This window comes from Rhamphochromis longiceps, linkage group LG4 (genome assembly GCF_057381845.1).
Source record: "Rhamphochromis longiceps isolate RC_006_pf linkage group LG4, R_longiceps_female_GT1.1, whole genome shotgun sequence".
Taxonomy (NCBI): Eukaryota; Metazoa; Chordata; class Actinopteri; order Cichliformes; family Cichlidae; genus Rhamphochromis; species Rhamphochromis longiceps.
This window is the reverse complement of record NC_140560.1, coordinates 16,427,537-16,446,169: the sequence shown is the minus strand read 5'-3', so window position 1 is coordinate 16,446,169 and position 18,633 is coordinate 16,427,537. Positions and strand designations below refer to the sequence as shown.

The window sequence follows — 18,633 nt, the reverse complement described above, 5'->3', positions numbered from 1 at the left end:
TTCATATGCATTATAAGGACATGAAAACCGCATCAGCGTTCCAAAACTGATTCAAGTATATTACCCAAAATACCACACTTTTAAAAAAGTTATGAAACACATTTTGGAGTTCTCTTAAAGTGTTTTGTTTGATGGGTTAGTAAACAGATTTTTTTTTTTTTTAACTTCCATTTCAACCCGTGTCTTATTAAATATGTAGAGGGTAAAAAAACAACAACAACAAAACAAACAAAATCCATCCGCTTATCCTTGTCAGGGTCGTGGGGGGCGCTGGAGCCTATCCAGCTGTCTCAGAGCGAGAGGCATGGTACACTCTGGACAGGTCGCCTCTGCACAGAAAGACCCCGGCCTGATGGTGGAATTGAACTCAGAACTTTCTCGCTGTGAGGTAATAGTGCTAACCATGATGCCACCGTGTTGCAAACAAAAAACTAAAACTGTTTTCTTCTGCTCTTTCTGCTTTTAAATTTTTAACTGAAACTCCCTCATCTTATGTGATTAGTGTTGTTTTTTTGTCCCCCTAGGACTTAAAGCATTTACCAATACCAAAACTGGTACTTTATTTTGTCTCTATCAGCAGGCAACACAAGGTCTGCTTAACACACCTGACAGGTAGAGGCACACATGAGTCTTGGAACTGCGAGATGCTTGGCAGTAGCTCTGTGTTGTTCTGGTGACAGATTGAGCACAGTGCGATTGATTAATAAGATCTGCTGTGGACAATGTGTACTGCCGGTGGGGCTAGCCTCTGGAACGCTGCCACGTAAACTCAGGTGTGGGCACAGTTTACCTACTGAGCCGCTCAATATCTCAAGCAATTAGGAGTGTGGAGAGCAAAGCGGGAGCCAGCTAAGCATTTTGCTGTAACGTCGGATGCCATGATTAAGAGCTCTATTAAACTCAGAGGGCTTCAAAAGCGGGTCAAACCCCACTGTGAAGTGTGCAAGAGTAAATTATACTTTCACCTCAGTATGCTAGTATGCAGCAGTGAGTAGCATGGTGGACTACAATATAAGAAGACCATTATTTTGTTGAATGAGTGCTGTTAAGATTGGATGGCAAACACACACACATCCACAAAAAAATGAACGCACATTGATCCTCATGATTTCACGGATGGTTGCGTCAAACTCCTCGGAGTTATTGAAGTCAATAGTGATGACATGCGGTCTGCCAATGTACTGCTCCGCGTAGGGATGCTGAGAGGATACCTGAGGGAGGCACAAGTGGAATATATTAATAATCTTTCCGGCAATAAACACGGCTAAGATCAGACAGCATAACTGTCTTCTGTATGTTTTTAAAAAGTCAAACATTGTGAGTTTCTACCTCCCTCGATGTGGGCTTCCCTCTGAAGAACTCGTGATTGAGAGAGCTGTGAGGAGGGTTAAACTTTGGCTGCAGGAAGATGCAGCCGTTGGCTATTGCCTCCAAAGGGGCGGGACCTTCGTACGGGAAGCCAAATCCGATGAATAACTAGTGCGGAATACAACAAAGATCAGCAGATTGTGAGTGTTTACACAGAGCTGCTCACACCCTGATCAGATCAATCCCTTTTCCAACTCTACAAAAGCAGGAAGTTTTCGCCAGTCCACTGGGATACAGAAACTGTGCGCAAACATTGACGCTTTTTCAGAGCTCAGACGTGTCGATATTGCAAGCGCACCTTGGCCTTTCTGAGGAGCTGCTGAAGTTCCTGCTGAGGCAGCAGGCCGTGATTCTTGACGAAGGCGGGCACCTCTGGGGGACGCTGTGCCTCGTAGTACACAGTCCCGTGGATCTCCATGTGGCGGTGCAGGATTGCCAGAAATTTTTCCTTACCCTTGAACACAAACAAGAGGGAAGCAAAATGAAGCGCTTAAAGACAAGAAATGAAAAATGAATGTATGAATTATGAATTTGACTGTGCAAACACTAAAAAAAGGTGGGTGAACTGCATTTGCATTTAAATTAGCGTTTTTTTCCCCACAGTACTTCAAATCCATTTTATTGAGTTTTAACTAAGCCTTGTTATCGGCACACGTTGCAGCTGGTTATAAGATTACCTGTAACCATTTTGAGTATTTAGAAACTTTGTATAATTGTGGGGTTTTTTTGTTGTTGTTTTTTTTTTGTTTAAATGTTCAGTACATACATCCTCTGCTAAGGTGTTATGCCTAAATACTTTGCACACCTTAAATCACTCAAATATGACCTTACAATTACACACACAGCAGCTTGGAAACCTAGATGTGTTACAGAGTCTAGAGTATCACCCCAACCTGAGCACAAGTACTGGTTGATGGAAATGAGGCTGCTAAAAGCAGACTAATGAGCCAAGTCTCTCCATACTAGTAGTAACACCATCACCTTGGCAACTAAAAATCACTCTGTACCTGTGGAATTTTGAAGGAACATGAAAGACTGAAAGCAGGGCGTACTGTATCCTCTGCGCTTCCCCGTGGGGATAATTTGCTTGAATAGTTTTATTGAGAAAAACTAAATTGGTTTATCTTAAAAAGTTTTTTTTTGAGGGAATGTTATGAATAATTTACTAAAGCTATGTCTTTGAGGCATAAATCACTTATAAATGTCAACTAAGTGTTACTGCTCATTATTCATTGCAGGCTTTCTTTCTTTCCTTTTTTTCTTTTAAAGCAATGAGGTGATGAAAACAGTTCCTTTTACAGAAAGTGATAATAATAACCATCAAAAAAATCAAAGCCTGCAGACTTGAAAGATGAAAAGGTTTGCGGTTTAATCTCTCACTCACAACTGCAGCTGTGGGCGACTTGTGAGTTCAAACTGTAGCCGGCTGTCCCGATTAAAAATAAAGTCAACTGACAAAACTTCATGAATTGATGAATTTCATAGGATGGTATATTGCATGTCTCTGCATGTTTAAAATATATTGGAAGAGATTAGAGTAATATACAAAGGTCCGTAGCAAAATATTTCTTCATATTTTGCTTTCAAGGCGCCAGATTTTCTTGTACTATTGTGTTATTGAGCAATAGTTCTGAAGGTCTTTCAAAGTTTTTCTTTGGACATTGGCTGCCTTGTAATTTATTTTCAGTCCAGTCCTTGTAGCTGATCATTTTCAGAACAATATTTTGTATTTAAGCAAATTAACAATGATCTCTGAATCACTGAAACATAAAAAATGCACTTAAATCAAGAGATGAACCCATGTTGTGCTTAAAAATAATAGACAACTTGGCAAACAACCAATTTTAAATCATATCTTTTGTTACTGGTGGCCTGTTGTATGAACACATAGTTTGTTCCCATTTCTTTAATTGAATTTTTAAAAAAAATGCAGTGATAACAGGGTGATTTCCAAACCAGGCAAAACTCAACATGGTGTGCAAAGTGTCCTTAAAAGAAATCTGATGAAACTTGACAAGTAGAGGACAAAAGAAGACATTGCAGGCTAAATAAAACTAAGAAGAGTATTTGAAAGTCATGTCCTTTCTCCAGCAGAGACCTGACGCAGGATCTGAGACACACAGACATCTGTTGATTCATTTACTGTTCACTGAAGCCTCATCAGAAATGGTCTCAGTGGAAGGGTGAAAGGACTGAGGCAAGTCAAATTACACAAGAACTGGACTGAAAATAATCAGTATATAAGGATGTGGTCAGGAGGTACAGCAGTGAGCGTCCACAGCCATCTATAAAACACAGGGGAGCTTCTGTCATGGTTTTGGCCTGCATGTCAGCCAGTAAGGATCTGATTGAAACTGATGCAATTATTAAAACAGACATGATCCATCATGCAGTAAGAGCACACCTGAAGAGAAAAACAAACAATGGACTATCAGTCATGGATTGGCTTCCCTAGAGCCTGGGCCATGATGACAGAGAACAGAACAAAAAGCAGCCGAGATCCAAAGAAGAGCTTTGAATGTCCTTCAGGAAGCCTGGAGAACTATTCGTGAAGACTGCCAAAAAGAGCTCAGACTGTGTTGAAGAATAAAGGCAGTCATACAAAATATTGACTTTGCCTTATATACTGTACTGCTATGTATGGTTGCCTGTTTCAATAAGGCACTGTAGCTCTTTCCTATTCTCTTAGCAAATTCGAAAGAAAAGCAGGCTGGTTCAAGACTTTTGCACAGCACTATTTACTGGCGTTGTTCATTTTGAAGTGATTTCTGCAGAAATGGCTCTTTTACAGCAACTTTTGGCAACATAAATTCTAGGAAGAAGACTTGATTTAAATTTGGCATCGAGTTAAGTAAAAAAAGAGGTCTACTTACTTGAAGCTGTGTGGAGCCATCAAAGATGCATCATGAAATGACAGAACAGCACAGAGCGACACCACAAGCAAGCAGGGGAGAAGTGAAACGAGGGAGGCCAGTATGGAGCAAAAAGAATAGCAAAGCATTAGTCAAGCTTCTTCTCATAGAACCTTTAGAAGTCCAACTCTCTAAAGTGAACCTCAAAATTGAGTTGGAAGAAGAGGCTGTTCTCAATGAGGGGGTTTTCTCTGTCTGGGGAGATTCCAATACTACTGGTTCCTACACAGCAATCTTTCTGTTTCACAAATCTTACACTGCAACTCAAGTTGTTCTGAGAAAACAGGGAGCGCCATGGCAGTGTAGGTACAAAAGCTGCAACCAGACTCAAGTAAAACAAACCTTGAGGGAGGCTGCAACACGCTTCAAAGTTACAGAGAGAAGGAGCAGCCTTGGCAGCAGCTCGGAGGGAAAATTTACTCTAAACAAAAGCTATTGTTCCTGCAGCATCACACTTCAGGCCTGATTCCTGGAGGAGGAAATTGTTTGCAGGAAATGTAAAACCTAGTGGGCGTTTGACAGAAAAAGGAAAGCGATATTTAGAGGTTCTAAAAAAGTATCATATTTTGGAGTTTTATCAAATCTGAAGTGCCTCCATTATACAGTGTAAAATATATTTCACATTTAGGAACAAAAATTATTACATGGTATGAATCAAGATGTAATATTCTTTTTCTCCTCCTGTGGATTAGACACTTGCTATTTGTGTATTGATGCTTGTGCTGGATATACTGACCTTCCACATGTTGGCTTCTTTGCCATATACAACAGCCATGTTTTTAACCTTGTTCTTCTGAATATTCAGTCTCTCTGTCTCATTCAGCTCCTCTGCCACAAAACCCATAAAAGAGTTGTCTGGAGTGTGGGCTGCCAAGGACAAACAAAATAATTGGCAATACAGTGTTTCAAGTCCATTACAAGAGTCAAACAAATAAATAAAAAGGTAGCCAAAGTGCAGCTGCTGTGAAGATTTGTGGTGCTGTGCACGTGGACGGTACAGAACAAAAGAGTGTGGCAGGAATTCAGGGGAAGCGAAGCTCATTGTTTTTCTCAGCAATTTGTTATTACATTAATCTGGTGGACTAAAGGGAAACGCAGGAAATGGTGCACTCGCTGGGGTTGAGGATGCTTCTCTTGTATGATGCTGTTAACTCCTGATCGGGCGACTTGATGAGTCACATCTGCGCGGTCGATGATGACAGTGCAACTTCATTATTTCAGTAAGCTGCACAAAACCGCTGCTATAATGTCCCCACAGCTGTCCGCTTTCAGGAAGTCAAGCAGCATGAATGCTAGCAGTCACAAAGGAAGTCTGCTGCAGCGGGGATTTGCAAAGAAACTGTATTTTTCAGAAACTCAATTAAAGCTGACAACTTTTGGTATAAGACTTTGTGATAACAGCAAGTGTTTTGGCTACAGACGGTTTTGCTCATTGTCACTGAATTAATTGGAGACAAACATCAGAAAGTTTCTTTTGCTACAATTTTCACCAAAAAGTGTCATGAATGTGCGTGTGTGTGCTTGTGTTTTTGCACCTTTATGTTTGGGTCTTTGTGGGTATGTGTGTGTCTGCATCCCACACAGGAGGTATTACACATCTGTGCAGGCCCAGCTGTACTGATTAGTTTCCTGCCTGCTGCTGTAAAGGCTCGCCTGTGACAACCTGAGGTCTTTATTAGCTCACGGTGTGCTCACATTTTAAGTTTAAAACATTAACTCACTGGACACTGTATTAGGTACGCCTTGCTAGTACTGGGTTCGGCTCACTTGCTTTCTGAACTACATTAATTCTTCAGGGCACAGATTCAACAAGATCCTGTAAACATTCCCCAGAGATTTGTGTAGGGTAGCCTCAGTTTTCTGTTCTTAGCTGACAGGAGGGGCATCTTATGTGGGCCCATGTCCAAGATTTGATGATTTGTGAATTCAGAGATGCTGTTGTGTATACCTTGGGTGTAACAAGGGGTTACTTAAGTTACTGTTGCCTCCCTATTAGCTCAATAGGGGGGCGATTGTGGCTCAAGAGTTGGGAGTTCGCCTTGTAATCGGAAGGTTGCCGGTTCGAGCCCCGGCTCGGACAGTCTCGGTCGTTGTGTCCTTGGGCAAGACACTTCACCCGTTGCCTACTGGTGGTGGTCAGAGGGCCCGGTGGCGCCAGTGTCCGGCAGCCTCGCCTCTGTCAGTGCGCCCCAGGGTGGCTGTGGCTACAATGTAGCTTGCCATCACCAGTGTGTGAATGTGTGTGTGAATGGGTGGATGACTGGATATGTAAAGCGCTTTGGGGTCCTTAGGGACTAGTAAAGCGCTATATAAATACAGGCCATTTACCATTACCATAGCAATCTAGTCATTCTATTCTAACATCAACAAGATATTTTGCCCCGGAGGACTACTGGATATTTTCTCTCTGGAGATGCTTGTGAAGAAAAGTCCAAGTAGAGTTACTGCCATGTGATTGGTTGAGTAACTATTTTGCAGTAACAACAAGTTGAACAGGTGTATCTAATAAAGGGTTCATGAGTGTATATATCACACACATATGTGCATCAAAACAACTTAAAGCATCTGTAAATTCAAGCAGACGTTGACTTTAGACTCTCAATCTCAGTGAGAACAAAGATCGTAGAGAAATAAGCAGCCCACATACGGAACATGGTCATGTACTGCTGGCCATGAAGGTTCCAGTAACCCCAGTTCGTCCTGTAGCCATGCAGAGTTGCATACTCCTCGTGGTTGTAGGCAGGCTCTGTACCGAAGGTATCAATCACTCTTATGTGGCATCTGGGACAAAATAAGAGATACAATTAGCCTGAATTAGAACAAAGCTGTCTCTTGCATTTATTTGTCTCCTCTAGCTGAGTGAAAAACAATACATTTAGCCTTTTGTACTTTGCCAGAACAGCACATGTGCATACAGTGAGATTGAGTCTAGAGAAACATGAAGAAAAAAAATCTAATTTTGAGTTATGGGAGCTAGTCTGAGTACTCTAACACAGTCTGGGTGTCAGAGTCTTGGTTTGTAAAGCTGTCAGTAGTGATAGATGTCCACGTCCCCAGCCATCACCCCCAATAAGCAGAGATCACACACGCCTCAAGGTGAGACAATAGGAGCTTAAATAATAGACTTGTTTTACAGCCACCACAGGACACGCTGCTGTAACGGATCATGATATGGTATTGGTCCATCCTGGCCAGAATCTGAAGAAATAAATTTTAGGGCGAGGCTTTTTTTTTTCCATGTGCAGGGCTTTGACTAGAAAATGCGTCAGGTTCTCTCTGATAATGTCAAAGCAGCAGTGAGTGGATAAACATTACACCGCTTTGACTGCATCAACAGAAAAACAAAATAATTATTGTCCTCTAAGATCAAACTAAAATAGAACATTTAGCTAACAATGACAAGCTAAAGAGGAGAGAATTACTCATCAGCACTTTATTCGGTGTAAATATTCACACTGGGAAGTGGAAGAAGCAGTTCGATGTAATGAAATTGGAGACGTTTTATCAATAGCTTGCATCTCTAATCAGTGTCAGGGCTGGAGAGGCAATCAAAGTATTGGCCTGTCACTTTGTCAGGAGAGGACTATTGGTCGATCAGCCGACCTTGAACTGATGCTGACTGGAATCAGCGTAGGCTTTTGATTTGAGAATTCTCAAAATGCAGCAGAATCAACATTCATTGCTGTGAAATGTGTCTGGGTGCTACCCACTTATTTCATAAATACAACACCCTTGTCCTCTTATGCATTCAGAGTAAAATATGGGATGAAAAAGCCCAGATGATTGTCATCATTTACATACGACTATAGCTTGAGTGTTTTGTTTTTGTTTCCTTTTTCATTAATCAATTTTGTGACGAAATTTGCAATTTGCATTGAAAGCTGTTTTTTTTATCGCCTGTTTGGTTTAAAAATTGAGGATTCACTTGTATACCATGACTGCTTCAGCGCTGCAAAGCTGGAAGACAAGGACAAAAACTTTGCCAACTGCATTTACTGTCCTTTGATGCTCTGCTGAATTTGTACGTTTGTCACTGACAAAGAAATGGACAGTCTCTAATTTCATGGCAGTTTGATTTTAATGGAGAAAGGCAGAATATCAAAAAATTCAGAAAAAATGAACATTACATAAAAGGTATACATTGATTTGCATGTAATTTAAATAAGTATTTGATCCCCAAACATAACATAACTTAGTACTTGGTGAAGAAACTCTTGTTGGCCAGCACAGTGGTAAAAACGTTTCTCACCAGGTTTGTAACCATCTCAGGAGGGATTTTGGTCCGCTCCTCTTTACAGAAGCTCTCTAAATCTCTTAGATTTCTTTGCTGTTGCTTGGCAACTCAAAGCTTTAGCTCCCTCCACAGATTTTCTAATGGATTAAGGTCTGGAGACTGGCTAGACCACTCCACGACCTTAATGTGCTTCTTCTTTAGACACTCCTTTGTTGGGTCATTGTTCTGTCTTCTGTGTTGTGGCTGATGGGAGGAGGTTCTCATCCAAACTTTTCCATCTTATTTTGGCCTCTCAATACAGTGAAGTTATCCTGTACTCTTAGCAGAAAAACAGCCCCAAAGCCAGTTTCCACCTCCATGTTTGATTGTGGGGATGGTGTTCTTTGAGCCATACTCTGCATTTCTCTTCACGGCAGATCAAGTTGATGCCAGCGAGCTTGATTTTGGTTTCATCTGACCACAGCACTTTCTCCCAAGTCTAAGTCATTTAATTCACTCCCAAACTTAAGGTGGGCCTGTTGATGTGCCTTCTTTAGCAGGGGAACCATGTGCATGATGTAAGATTTCAGTCCATTACAGCGTAGTTTGTTACCAACGTTGGTGACTGTGGTCCCAACTGCCTTAGGATCAATAACAGCTCCTCCAGTTTTGGGCTTATCCACCACCTTTCAAATGATCATCATCACCACAAGAAGCAAGATTATGTATGTACACCCGGCCGAGGGTGATTGATGATCATTTTGGGTTTTTTCCACATTTCCAAATAATTGCACTAGTTGTCATTTTCTCACCAAGCTTCTTCCTGATGGTCTTGTAGCTCATTCCAGCCCTGACACCCTCTGACAGGTCTTTGGTCTTGCCCGTGTTGGTGTATAACTTTTATGTAATTAGCTTTCACTGGATTTTTCATTGATATCCCGTCTCTGTCCTTGAATGAAAACTATCATAAAAATTAGAGACTGTTCATTTCTTTGAAAGTGAGCAAACTTACAATTTCAGCAGGGGATCAAATAATTATTTCCCCCACTGTAGGGAGTGAACCCGGGGCTCCTTGATCGGTGTTTAAATTTCTGTTAACCAACAGGAGACCCCCCCCACCCGCCTGCCCTCAGATCTTGGTAAATAAACAGAAATTAATATTTTGATAGACACAGAAAAATAAAGCATAAAGAACTGACTTGTGCTTCCTCAGTGAAAGACCCATGAGCTGCTTCATTTGCTGCAAACCATGGTAGTCTGTGTAGATGAGGTCAAAGGGCAGAGGTCCCGTCAGTGGGCAGCTTCCTCTTCCTGGAGGTACACCCAAAAACCTGCACACAGGTCAGATGGGCTTTCATCATCACACTGAGCCAAACAAATTAAAACCCACGAGAGTTGGCACAAATAACAAAGTTTTGGACATTTCACCAACACTGTCCTGTAGCTAACCGCAGCATTTCTTCTGCTGATGTTTTCCAATATTGCCTTCTTTCATCATGTTTTCCCATGATGTATTTTTTTTCCTTTCAGTTCTCTGAAATTCTCCTTTGTGTTAAAGTATCCTTGCTAACTAAACTAATCAAAAAATAATAAGAAGCCGGCTCCCAGAAAGCACTGCAGCTCCAGTAATATTCCTGCAGAGGAAACTTCGAGCTTATAAGATGGCAAAGATGTGTGCATGAGTGAGAGGAAGAGAGAGTGAATGAAAGAGCCCAATCATGTCGTGAAGCATGTCAGCGCTCTCGGTGAGACGGCGCAGCTATTCAAGCATACAACAAAGAATTTAGCACTACCAGGGAGCAACGTCTCGCAGTGGGGAGCCACCCAGTTTGTCTGCAGGCTTGTTCCAGCTCACACACCAAAGCACACATATTACCCAAAGCAAACACCACATTCATTCGACACCTATGAAGGGGTGGTTGCATTACGCATGTGCAATCTGCCATACTCATGATGATGAGGGGCTTCAGATCTTTTACCTTCAGCCTTAACGTGCACACCTTCTGTCTGTATTTTTAAATGTCTGCACCACATTAAGATGCCTGTCATTCTGCTATTCTGCAGCTTGATCAGCCTTGATATGAAAAATCTGCTGCCTGAATATAAATAAATAAATAAAACACAAAAATCAGGCTTAAATAAAATCGGAGAATGGCAATTACAAAAGAGCCTTTTGGAAAAGGAAAGACAGAAGATGTAAATTTGGTGTCTGCTATCACAAAGTGCTATCTAACTTCAGAGCACCCGGCTTTCAGCTGGGATCAAGGTTGCACTTTGTTCGAGAAAAAAAGCAATTAAGCGCGCCTATTTTCATTACAAAAGGAAAGATCCATTTCGTCAAACTTCGGCAGTTCTGAAGACCGACGCCACAGTACAAAACAGCGCGGAAGAAAAAAAAGCAGTGAGAGCAGATTTTTCTTGATTACTTTTGACAGATATATTTGAGAACAAAGCATAATGAGACAAAAACTTGTCTATTTTATACACAGACATTTTAATGCTCAGTCCTGCAGCACTAATCCATCTATTCAGATTGCAGGGAAGAAGCACAGAATCACAGATTTCTCTCACCCTTGCCACCTCTTTCAGTCATCCATCCAATCACCAAGTTGTTCCCCAGACAGTGTGTCCTGGGATCGCTCTGGGGCATCCTCCCAGTGGGACATGCCAAAAAAAAAAAAAAAAAAAAAAATCTTTGAAAGCCTTTAGGAGGCATCCTAATCAGAAGCGCGAACAACCTCAACTAGCTCCTTTAGCTATTTTGCAACAGATAAATGTTAAAAGAAAATTAAGTCATTATTTGGTTAAATAGCTCTGTGATGCAATGGTGACATTTAGTCATCCTTTGAGGATCGTTGTTAAAGGGGGCGCCTGTCTCCCTTTCAGTAAGTAAGTAAAATATTCATTCATGTATGTTCTCCCCGTGTCTGTGTGGGTTCTCTCCGGGTACTCAGACTCCCAAAGACATGCAGTTAGTGGGGTTAAGTTAACAGGTCATTCTAAAATGGCCCAGAGGTGTGAATGGTTGTCTGTCTGACCGCCCTATGGCAGCTGGGATAAGCTCCAGCATAATCATCACTTCCAGAGAACTGTTGTTGATGCAGGACAGTTTATGTTTTATACATGATTCCCTTTGCTGTGGTTCGCCAAGATGAACTCTTTCCTGGCACAATCATTTCTCTGGTCTTCATACTGGTATGCGCCTTCTGGCTCCAAATGCAATCTCAACAGATGAAAAGAACATAGATGCAGGTTAGAAACGCACTAGCCTTTTATGTGCCATCAAAAGAAAATCAGAAACACCAGAGCAAGCAGTCGCCCCTGTCAGTCAGTCAATAAATTACTTCTGTACAACTCAATATGACGGCACTAAACACAAAACATTTTCTCAGAAGTAGTGAAATGCATGTGTATGTGAAGACCAATGAATAAAAATCCTTTAATTGAAAGCCCACCTAAGGTCAATGGCAAACACACAAAATGCAATCTTTAAGATTTGAACAATAATAAGCATCTCAAAGCTCTTTCTTCCTACATGATGCCTGTCATCAAAGTGAACAAAAGCAATGAAAATCTATTTCTAAAGATCATGTGTGATTAAAATGGCACTAAAAGAAAACCCACTGAAGTACCAATAAAAGGCTGACCGGTCTGGTGAAACAAGTTTTAAGCATTTCTTTGAGAAAAATAAAATTGTTAGCAGTTGGAGTCAAATCCATGACCTTACATTTCACCATTCTTTTACTACCTGGCTCAGAAGCAAATAACGCACAACGCAGCATACACATACACACAAATACCTGCATAACAAGAGCCATCGATCTTTCTTTGGACAGAGAACATATTTAGTCAGCACGGCAGCCTTGTGGAAACCAGCGTGGCAGCTGGTTCCTCAACAGTGGACGGGAATAATGAGCAGGAGAGGGTCAGCCAGCGATACTTAAACTGCAGTTTCATCAGTCGATGATACACACCCAAGCAAGTCGGTGCTTACACAAACAAAAGGCTGTTTCACTAAAGCTGTGTTTTCACTCTATACTCCTTCAATTGAAGTATGCAGCCCGGTGGATAGAATCCACCAAAACCATAATCAGGCAACAAATGTACAATAAAGTAAACTTTTCAGATACTAAATAGATTGTGAGGCATTTCACAGATTCATGAAAACCAAGAGAGAGCTGAGGATGATGTCTGTAAACATGACTAACACACAATGACAATAACAACATAAAGCTTGTTCACAGGTTCACTCATGAAGATCCGTAGCAACTCGTCTGCCTGCGATGCTGGTTTCTTTGAGCTGCGTGTCTATTCGGTGTCAGACTTCATTTCATCACTTCCTACCAGTGCAGGTATCTGACCATGTTGACCCTTTTTTAAAAGTGATTGCTTGGACTTTTGGACAAGGAATGAACCAAAATTCATCTTCATGTTTCTTAAACGGCTACAGGAAATGTTCGAGTGTAGTGAGGTTCTACTGCATGGATTTCTCCTCATTTCTCTGCATCATTGCTTTACATAACAATATAAAGTTCCTTGAGACAACTGTTGTTCTCGTCATTTGGCGCTATATAAATAAACTGAAATGAATGGAAATTTTTCCCTGCACTATGAGTCATAGTGTGTTCAGTAAAGACATGAACACAATCTGTTAGTTCATGTCTGACCTTCAGTGTGGCTTAGATGGAAATTCAAGTAATTTAAAAAAAAAAAAAAAAAGAAAAAGAAAAGAGAAGAGAAGAAAAAAAAACCAAATGTTTCTCTGCATTTTTCTCTGGTGCCATAAATCTAAACATTAATGCATTTCTATGGGGCTGTATGTATAAGATCATATGTATATGAGAAACTAATGACCTCAGTTTCTTCCTGAGGCATCTCCGTACACATACATACAGTACATTCTTGCTTTAGCAAGAGTGGACCATTATTATAGCGTTAGGTGTAATCAAAATAAAAAGTAGAGCATTTCAGACTTTGTATATCATCATAATTAGAAGCAGATGTGACTGTTTATTTAAGGAACATTTCAAGGTGTGATCAAAAGCCTCGACTGATGTCAACATTCCCAAAAGTGGACCTTTACAGACTGTAGTGGAACTAAACACAAAGGAACGTCTTGATGCATTCTGATGCATTCTGGGAGACTGAAGAAGTCACTTGGATGAGTGACGAAACGTTTCTCCCACAAAAAAAACGATACGTCCAGATGAACAGATTAAACTTTTGGAGGTAAACACAAGGGAACTTAACTGAAGTTAAACGAGTCACTTCCTGAGCTGTTAATCTACACTATTTGTTAGACTTAAGACATTAAGTAGATTAGAATACTGTAAAACGAACAAACTCCATATAAATGTATGGGACGTTTTCCTCAACATTTCTCCATAACACTGAATTTTGTATCATTCTTATTTGAATCTATGTGGTCATGAAGTGTATATTTTTTTAATATTGTATTTCTACTGTATTTCTAAAATTTATTTATTTTTAATCTGAAGACTCAAATAATTATTAAGAAAAATCTGCACTGCAACTCAAAACTTAATAGCTGTTCTAAGATCAGCACTGTTAAGAGGTAAAACTGAGATTTCTACTAAATATTTCTACAGTGCACATTAATGGCGTAAACTATCATAACCAAAAATAACTAAAAATTTACAGTCATGCTATCAGAGCTATTTGACTGTACGTTAAAACTGTACATAAGCTTCTGAGTCTGAAAAGGGAAGCCAGCGCTGGAGCGTCTTGTACCTGCATTCTTTCTGACGGCCAGCAGGTTGCGAACAATAGTTCAATTATATGGAGTACAAGCTCTTGGCTCCTTTGATCTATGACCTTAGAAAAAGCTTTTCTGATGAGTTTATGGACTTAGATCCTAGTTTCCACCTCATTTTGTACATTATAATCCCCTTTAGTATCAAAAATCTGACTACATCATGGTAAAAATGGGTGTACAGTTTCAACTGTGTGCGTGTACAGATTCTTTAAAGGTCTCAGTTAGATTTAGCGTCACGCCTGGTTTCAACATGGTGACAGCCAAAATACAAAACACAACAGCTTGAGGCTCGCCTGAAACGGTGGCTCACTCCATCGATTGTGGCTCAAGAGTTGGGAGTTCGCCTTGTAATTGGAAGGTTGCTGGTTCGAGTCCCGGCTCAGGCAGTCTCGGTCGTTGTGTTCTTGGGCAAGACACTTCACCCGTTGCCTACTGGTGGTGGTCAGAGGGCCCGGTGGCGCCAGTGTCCGGCAGCCTCGCCTCTGTCAGTGCGCCCCAGGGTGGCTGTGGCTACAATGTAGCTTGTCATCACCAGTGTGTGAATGTGTGTGTGAATGGGTGGATGACTGGATATGTAAAGTGCTTTGGGGTCCTTAGGGACTAGTAAAGCGCTATATAAATACAGGCCATTTTCCATCTTTTATCTAGTGAATAGTGAACATGCGCTAGAGCATGAAAATGAGTATCAAATTCCACGAAAAAGGCCAACAATCAAAATATTTCACTCTGAGGTAAACGTGGTGCGCAACTAGTCAATTAAACAACACTGCTGTCACAGGACCGTGCTCCTAGCATGACTTAAAACCGTGACATTAATTTTTACTCTATATAATAGCCACTACATACACACATACTGAGCCACAGATTTGCACGCTGCTTCGTGTGGTTTCACTCACCGGTACTTTGCATGAGTACGTCTCTTAGATTTCACTGCAGGAGTTTCAGTATGAATTACGGCCTGTATGGGCTCTCATAGTGTAATGCTGACATGCATTAATGTGAGAGCAGATGTATTACAGTGACTGAGTGCAGAGCTGTATGCGAGTCTGCTCCTCATACATCCACTAATGCCGCTGCTGTTCAGAGGTTTAATTGGATATATGCAAATCCAGGGAAACTTTAAGAGAAGAGTAGAGGGATTTAAGTGCATTAACGGCCTAGGAGTGCGGAAATGAGAGTGCAAACATACTGTAACTCGCATACAGTATGCGCATTAGTACAGAAACAACTCTCTCCATCTCCCTCACACACAAGATTAGAGGATAAGGCTGGCATTAGTTTTATCTTTTTTCATGATTAGCAGCAAATCCCATGAAAAGACCGAAGCCACCGATGAATTCCCCCTAAGTGCTGTCTGTGCAGCCGCAGTCTATCATATACAGCTCCACTATCAAACATACACAACATAAAACAAGATTTTGTTTAACACAATTTTGTTTCCACCTCATAAGCAGGCGGTACATCCATGAGCATGCTCAGTGACGCCTTCCTAATATAGAAGTATTCTTCAAATGCAGTTGCAGTTATAGAAAATTGCATGCCACATTCTTCATAATGAAGGAATATGCACAAAGATGTAGATCACATCTGGACAACTTATAATTATAAGAAGGATAATATCATTTAAAAATAAGATAAAATAATCTGCATACATTGTTTTGCACACGCACAATGCATTTGAGCTGCACTGCAAAGAAGATTTGGGTTTTAATGGGCCACTCAGCTTTCATAGAGCACGAATAAGCTGTGAGATAAGGACGGCATAAAAGGAACACTGCAAAGTGAAGAACAAAGGTGCAAGACTTGCATAAATTTACTCCTCTTGACAACCACCACTGGGCACAATTTCTCTGTTGCACAGCTGGCCACTGGCACCATAACAAATCAACAGTTTGGGGAAAGGAAGAGAGCCAGAGAAACAAACGAGGGAAAGAGACTTCACGGTCACATTGTGCTACTTCTTAAAGGGTGCATATGTCCAGCAGGGAGGGGAATTGGCTGAGGCAGATTTTCAGACACATATGAGGAGCCGAGCCTGCGAGCGAGGAGGTTGCCAAGGGCTGCAGGGCAGCTGGGAAGAGGGCTCACAGTGTGAGGGGAATGACATGGGCCACTCTCTCTGTAAAGCTGGCCTGGCAGAGGGGAATGGGGTCTGGCATGCTAATCAACCACTTGAGGCAGGAGGAGGAGACAAATACTCAGATGTTGTTTCTGTTTTGATCATAAACAGCTGATGTGCCACTTTGATGTGCACTGTCTGAGTCAAACTTCATGTTCAAACGGCTAATGAAAATATGGCGGCTGTCACGGCACATAATAAACACTTTCCTCATATTCATGTTGAACAGCTGTGTGAATGTATAAATATGACTTTCTCTCATAGTCTGCAAAAATAAAACTGTTAAACATCTGTTGTTTTTTTTTCTGGGGAAAATATCAATAATAAAAAACAGCTGAGTCCAAATCCTGCAGCTCACTTGTGGTTTCTCCCCATTTTTAATTTTATTTATTTATTTATTTATTTTAAACCCACACTTTTTATTCTTGGCGTACTTTGAGCTGTCAAAATCACAAGCGAACGTATTCTTCTTGAAAGTGTCCTCGTGCTGCAAAAATTATAACAGCCATGGATGTCTAGGGACATAAAAATCTGTGGGAAAATCTGTTCAAATCTGGTTTGGCCTTTAAAAAATTCAGTGAAAATATGTAACGAGAATTAACAGCTCGGGTTTCTAAGCCTCTGTTTCTCCGCAGGTTGCACTGATTTTTAACCTTGTCCGCATCAGTTGCCATCAGTTATTCATTTCATCGCATTAGATCAGGGTTGTCAAATTCATTTTACACTGAGGTGCAATTTTAACAGTACGTCCGAGTTTTTTCTACCTAATAGAGAAATGCTGCTTTACTACATTGAGGAAATATCCCTGAAGTAGATTAATAAAATTACAGAAAAAGTTCTGGTAGCTGGAGGTTTTTGTTAATTCATAGAAAATGTTCTTATTTTTATTGTGGACAAACTATTAAAAAAGAGAAAAAAACATTTCAATGTTTATCTATCACTTAGTTACTTTAGTGCAGTATGAATGGTCATGTGGGACTTTATCAGGAGGACAAGCTGTAACACTTATGAAAATACATTTAGAAGTCACAAATCGATGCCATCCTTCACAATTTCCAGTGGGCCAGATTGGAGTCTTTGGCAGGCCGATTCTGACCCACGGGCCTTATGTTTGACAATCGCTGCATAAGATATAAGTTCAAATATCATATACATTTAGTTATGACCAAAAATGTGCCGTGTGAAATGACTAGGCCAAATTATAAGCAGTTCACCTTTAAGCCCCAAAGAGTTTGGGACAAACTTCAGCCATAGCTTTTGTAAGCAGAAATGCATGAAAACCCCCCAAAACCAAAACGGGAACCTTAAAAACCTGAAGGTTCTGTCATAATCTAAATGAAGAAATATCTCACTATGGTTGCCAGACATTGAGGGGGGGAAAAGAGCTATTTTAATTTCCCTTCCTGTACCGAAGACAAATCATTATGATGCTATCTCACTGATGTCTACTCGGGCTATTTTTAACAATACTGCTGTATTGCCTTTGATCCTAAACCATAGAAACATCAATCAGAAAGCTGCTGGGTGAGAGTGCATCAGCACTTATGGAGAGGCACAACCTGAGACTGCAGTGTAACAGGAGGAGGGGGTCTTTGCCGGAGCTTCGGAGACGAAAACGCTTTGATTTCAACTTTCTTATTTTACACTTCTGAATGCCCGCTCACGTCTGCCATTAATTCGCGTTTTCGGGGTAGGCTGCTGGATTACAGACACATTTGACCCTGAATTTGACATTTGTTAAATAATTTCAAAGGGTTAGCAATCACACAATTCAGACACGTCTTCATGTTTGCAGCCAGGAACAGGGTGAAATTACCTGGCGGTTGTGTTAATGGGCTCTGTCAAGTGCACTACAGATCCAGATTAGACATAATTGATCTAGAAATGGCTATGCTTGGCATAAGCAGGGGAGCCTGAGAAAACAAACAAACAACACTGTTTCAGAAAGAGATGGACAGAGAGTGTGTCGGGAATCGTCACAGGAGATGTGTGGCAGTAGCTGTAGCTGAGGTGTATATCCTGTGGGTGGAGGACAGGGAGTCTCTTTGAAAAAGCACACTGAAATATTGGTTTTCTTCAGATTATCTCTGGATGACAACACTGCTTTGTCTGCTTACATTACCTCTCCACTCTGCTGACAGAAATTTCTATACCTGAGTGTGTAGTTGTTTCCCCTGTTTTTTTTTCCCCCCCTTTCCCTCCTGTGTTTCCTAGCTCCTCAGGTGCCTAGACACCATGCTCTGTT

General features: G+C 41.0%; 1 protein-coding gene across 2 annotated transcripts in view; it reads right to left on the bottom strand.

Moving 5' to 3' along the window:
* The window catches only part of mgat5b (alpha-1,6-mannosylglycoprotein 6-beta-N-acetylglucosaminyltransferase B), a 75,770-nt gene that overhangs the window by 14,023 nt on the left and 43,114 nt on the right, over positions 1-18,633 (bottom strand). The window contains exons 9-15 of one of the 2 annotated variants that reach the window (XM_085403510.1): positions 9,693-9,824; positions 6,928-7,061; positions 5,017-5,147; positions 4,242-4,247; positions 1,667-1,822; positions 1,330-1,476; positions 1,095-1,211 (exon numbers count right to left, since the gene is read on the bottom strand). In XM_085403510.1, coding sequence (XP_085259636.1) covers positions 1,095-1,211; positions 1,330-1,476; positions 1,667-1,822; positions 4,242-4,247; positions 5,017-5,147; positions 6,928-7,061; positions 9,693-9,824 — 823 coding nt within the window. The remainder of the gene's footprint in view (positions 1-1,094; positions 1,212-1,329; positions 1,477-1,666; positions 1,823-4,241; positions 4,248-5,016; positions 5,148-6,927; positions 7,062-9,692; positions 9,825-18,633) is intronic. The other variant, XM_085403511.1, reaches the window with a different exon arrangement.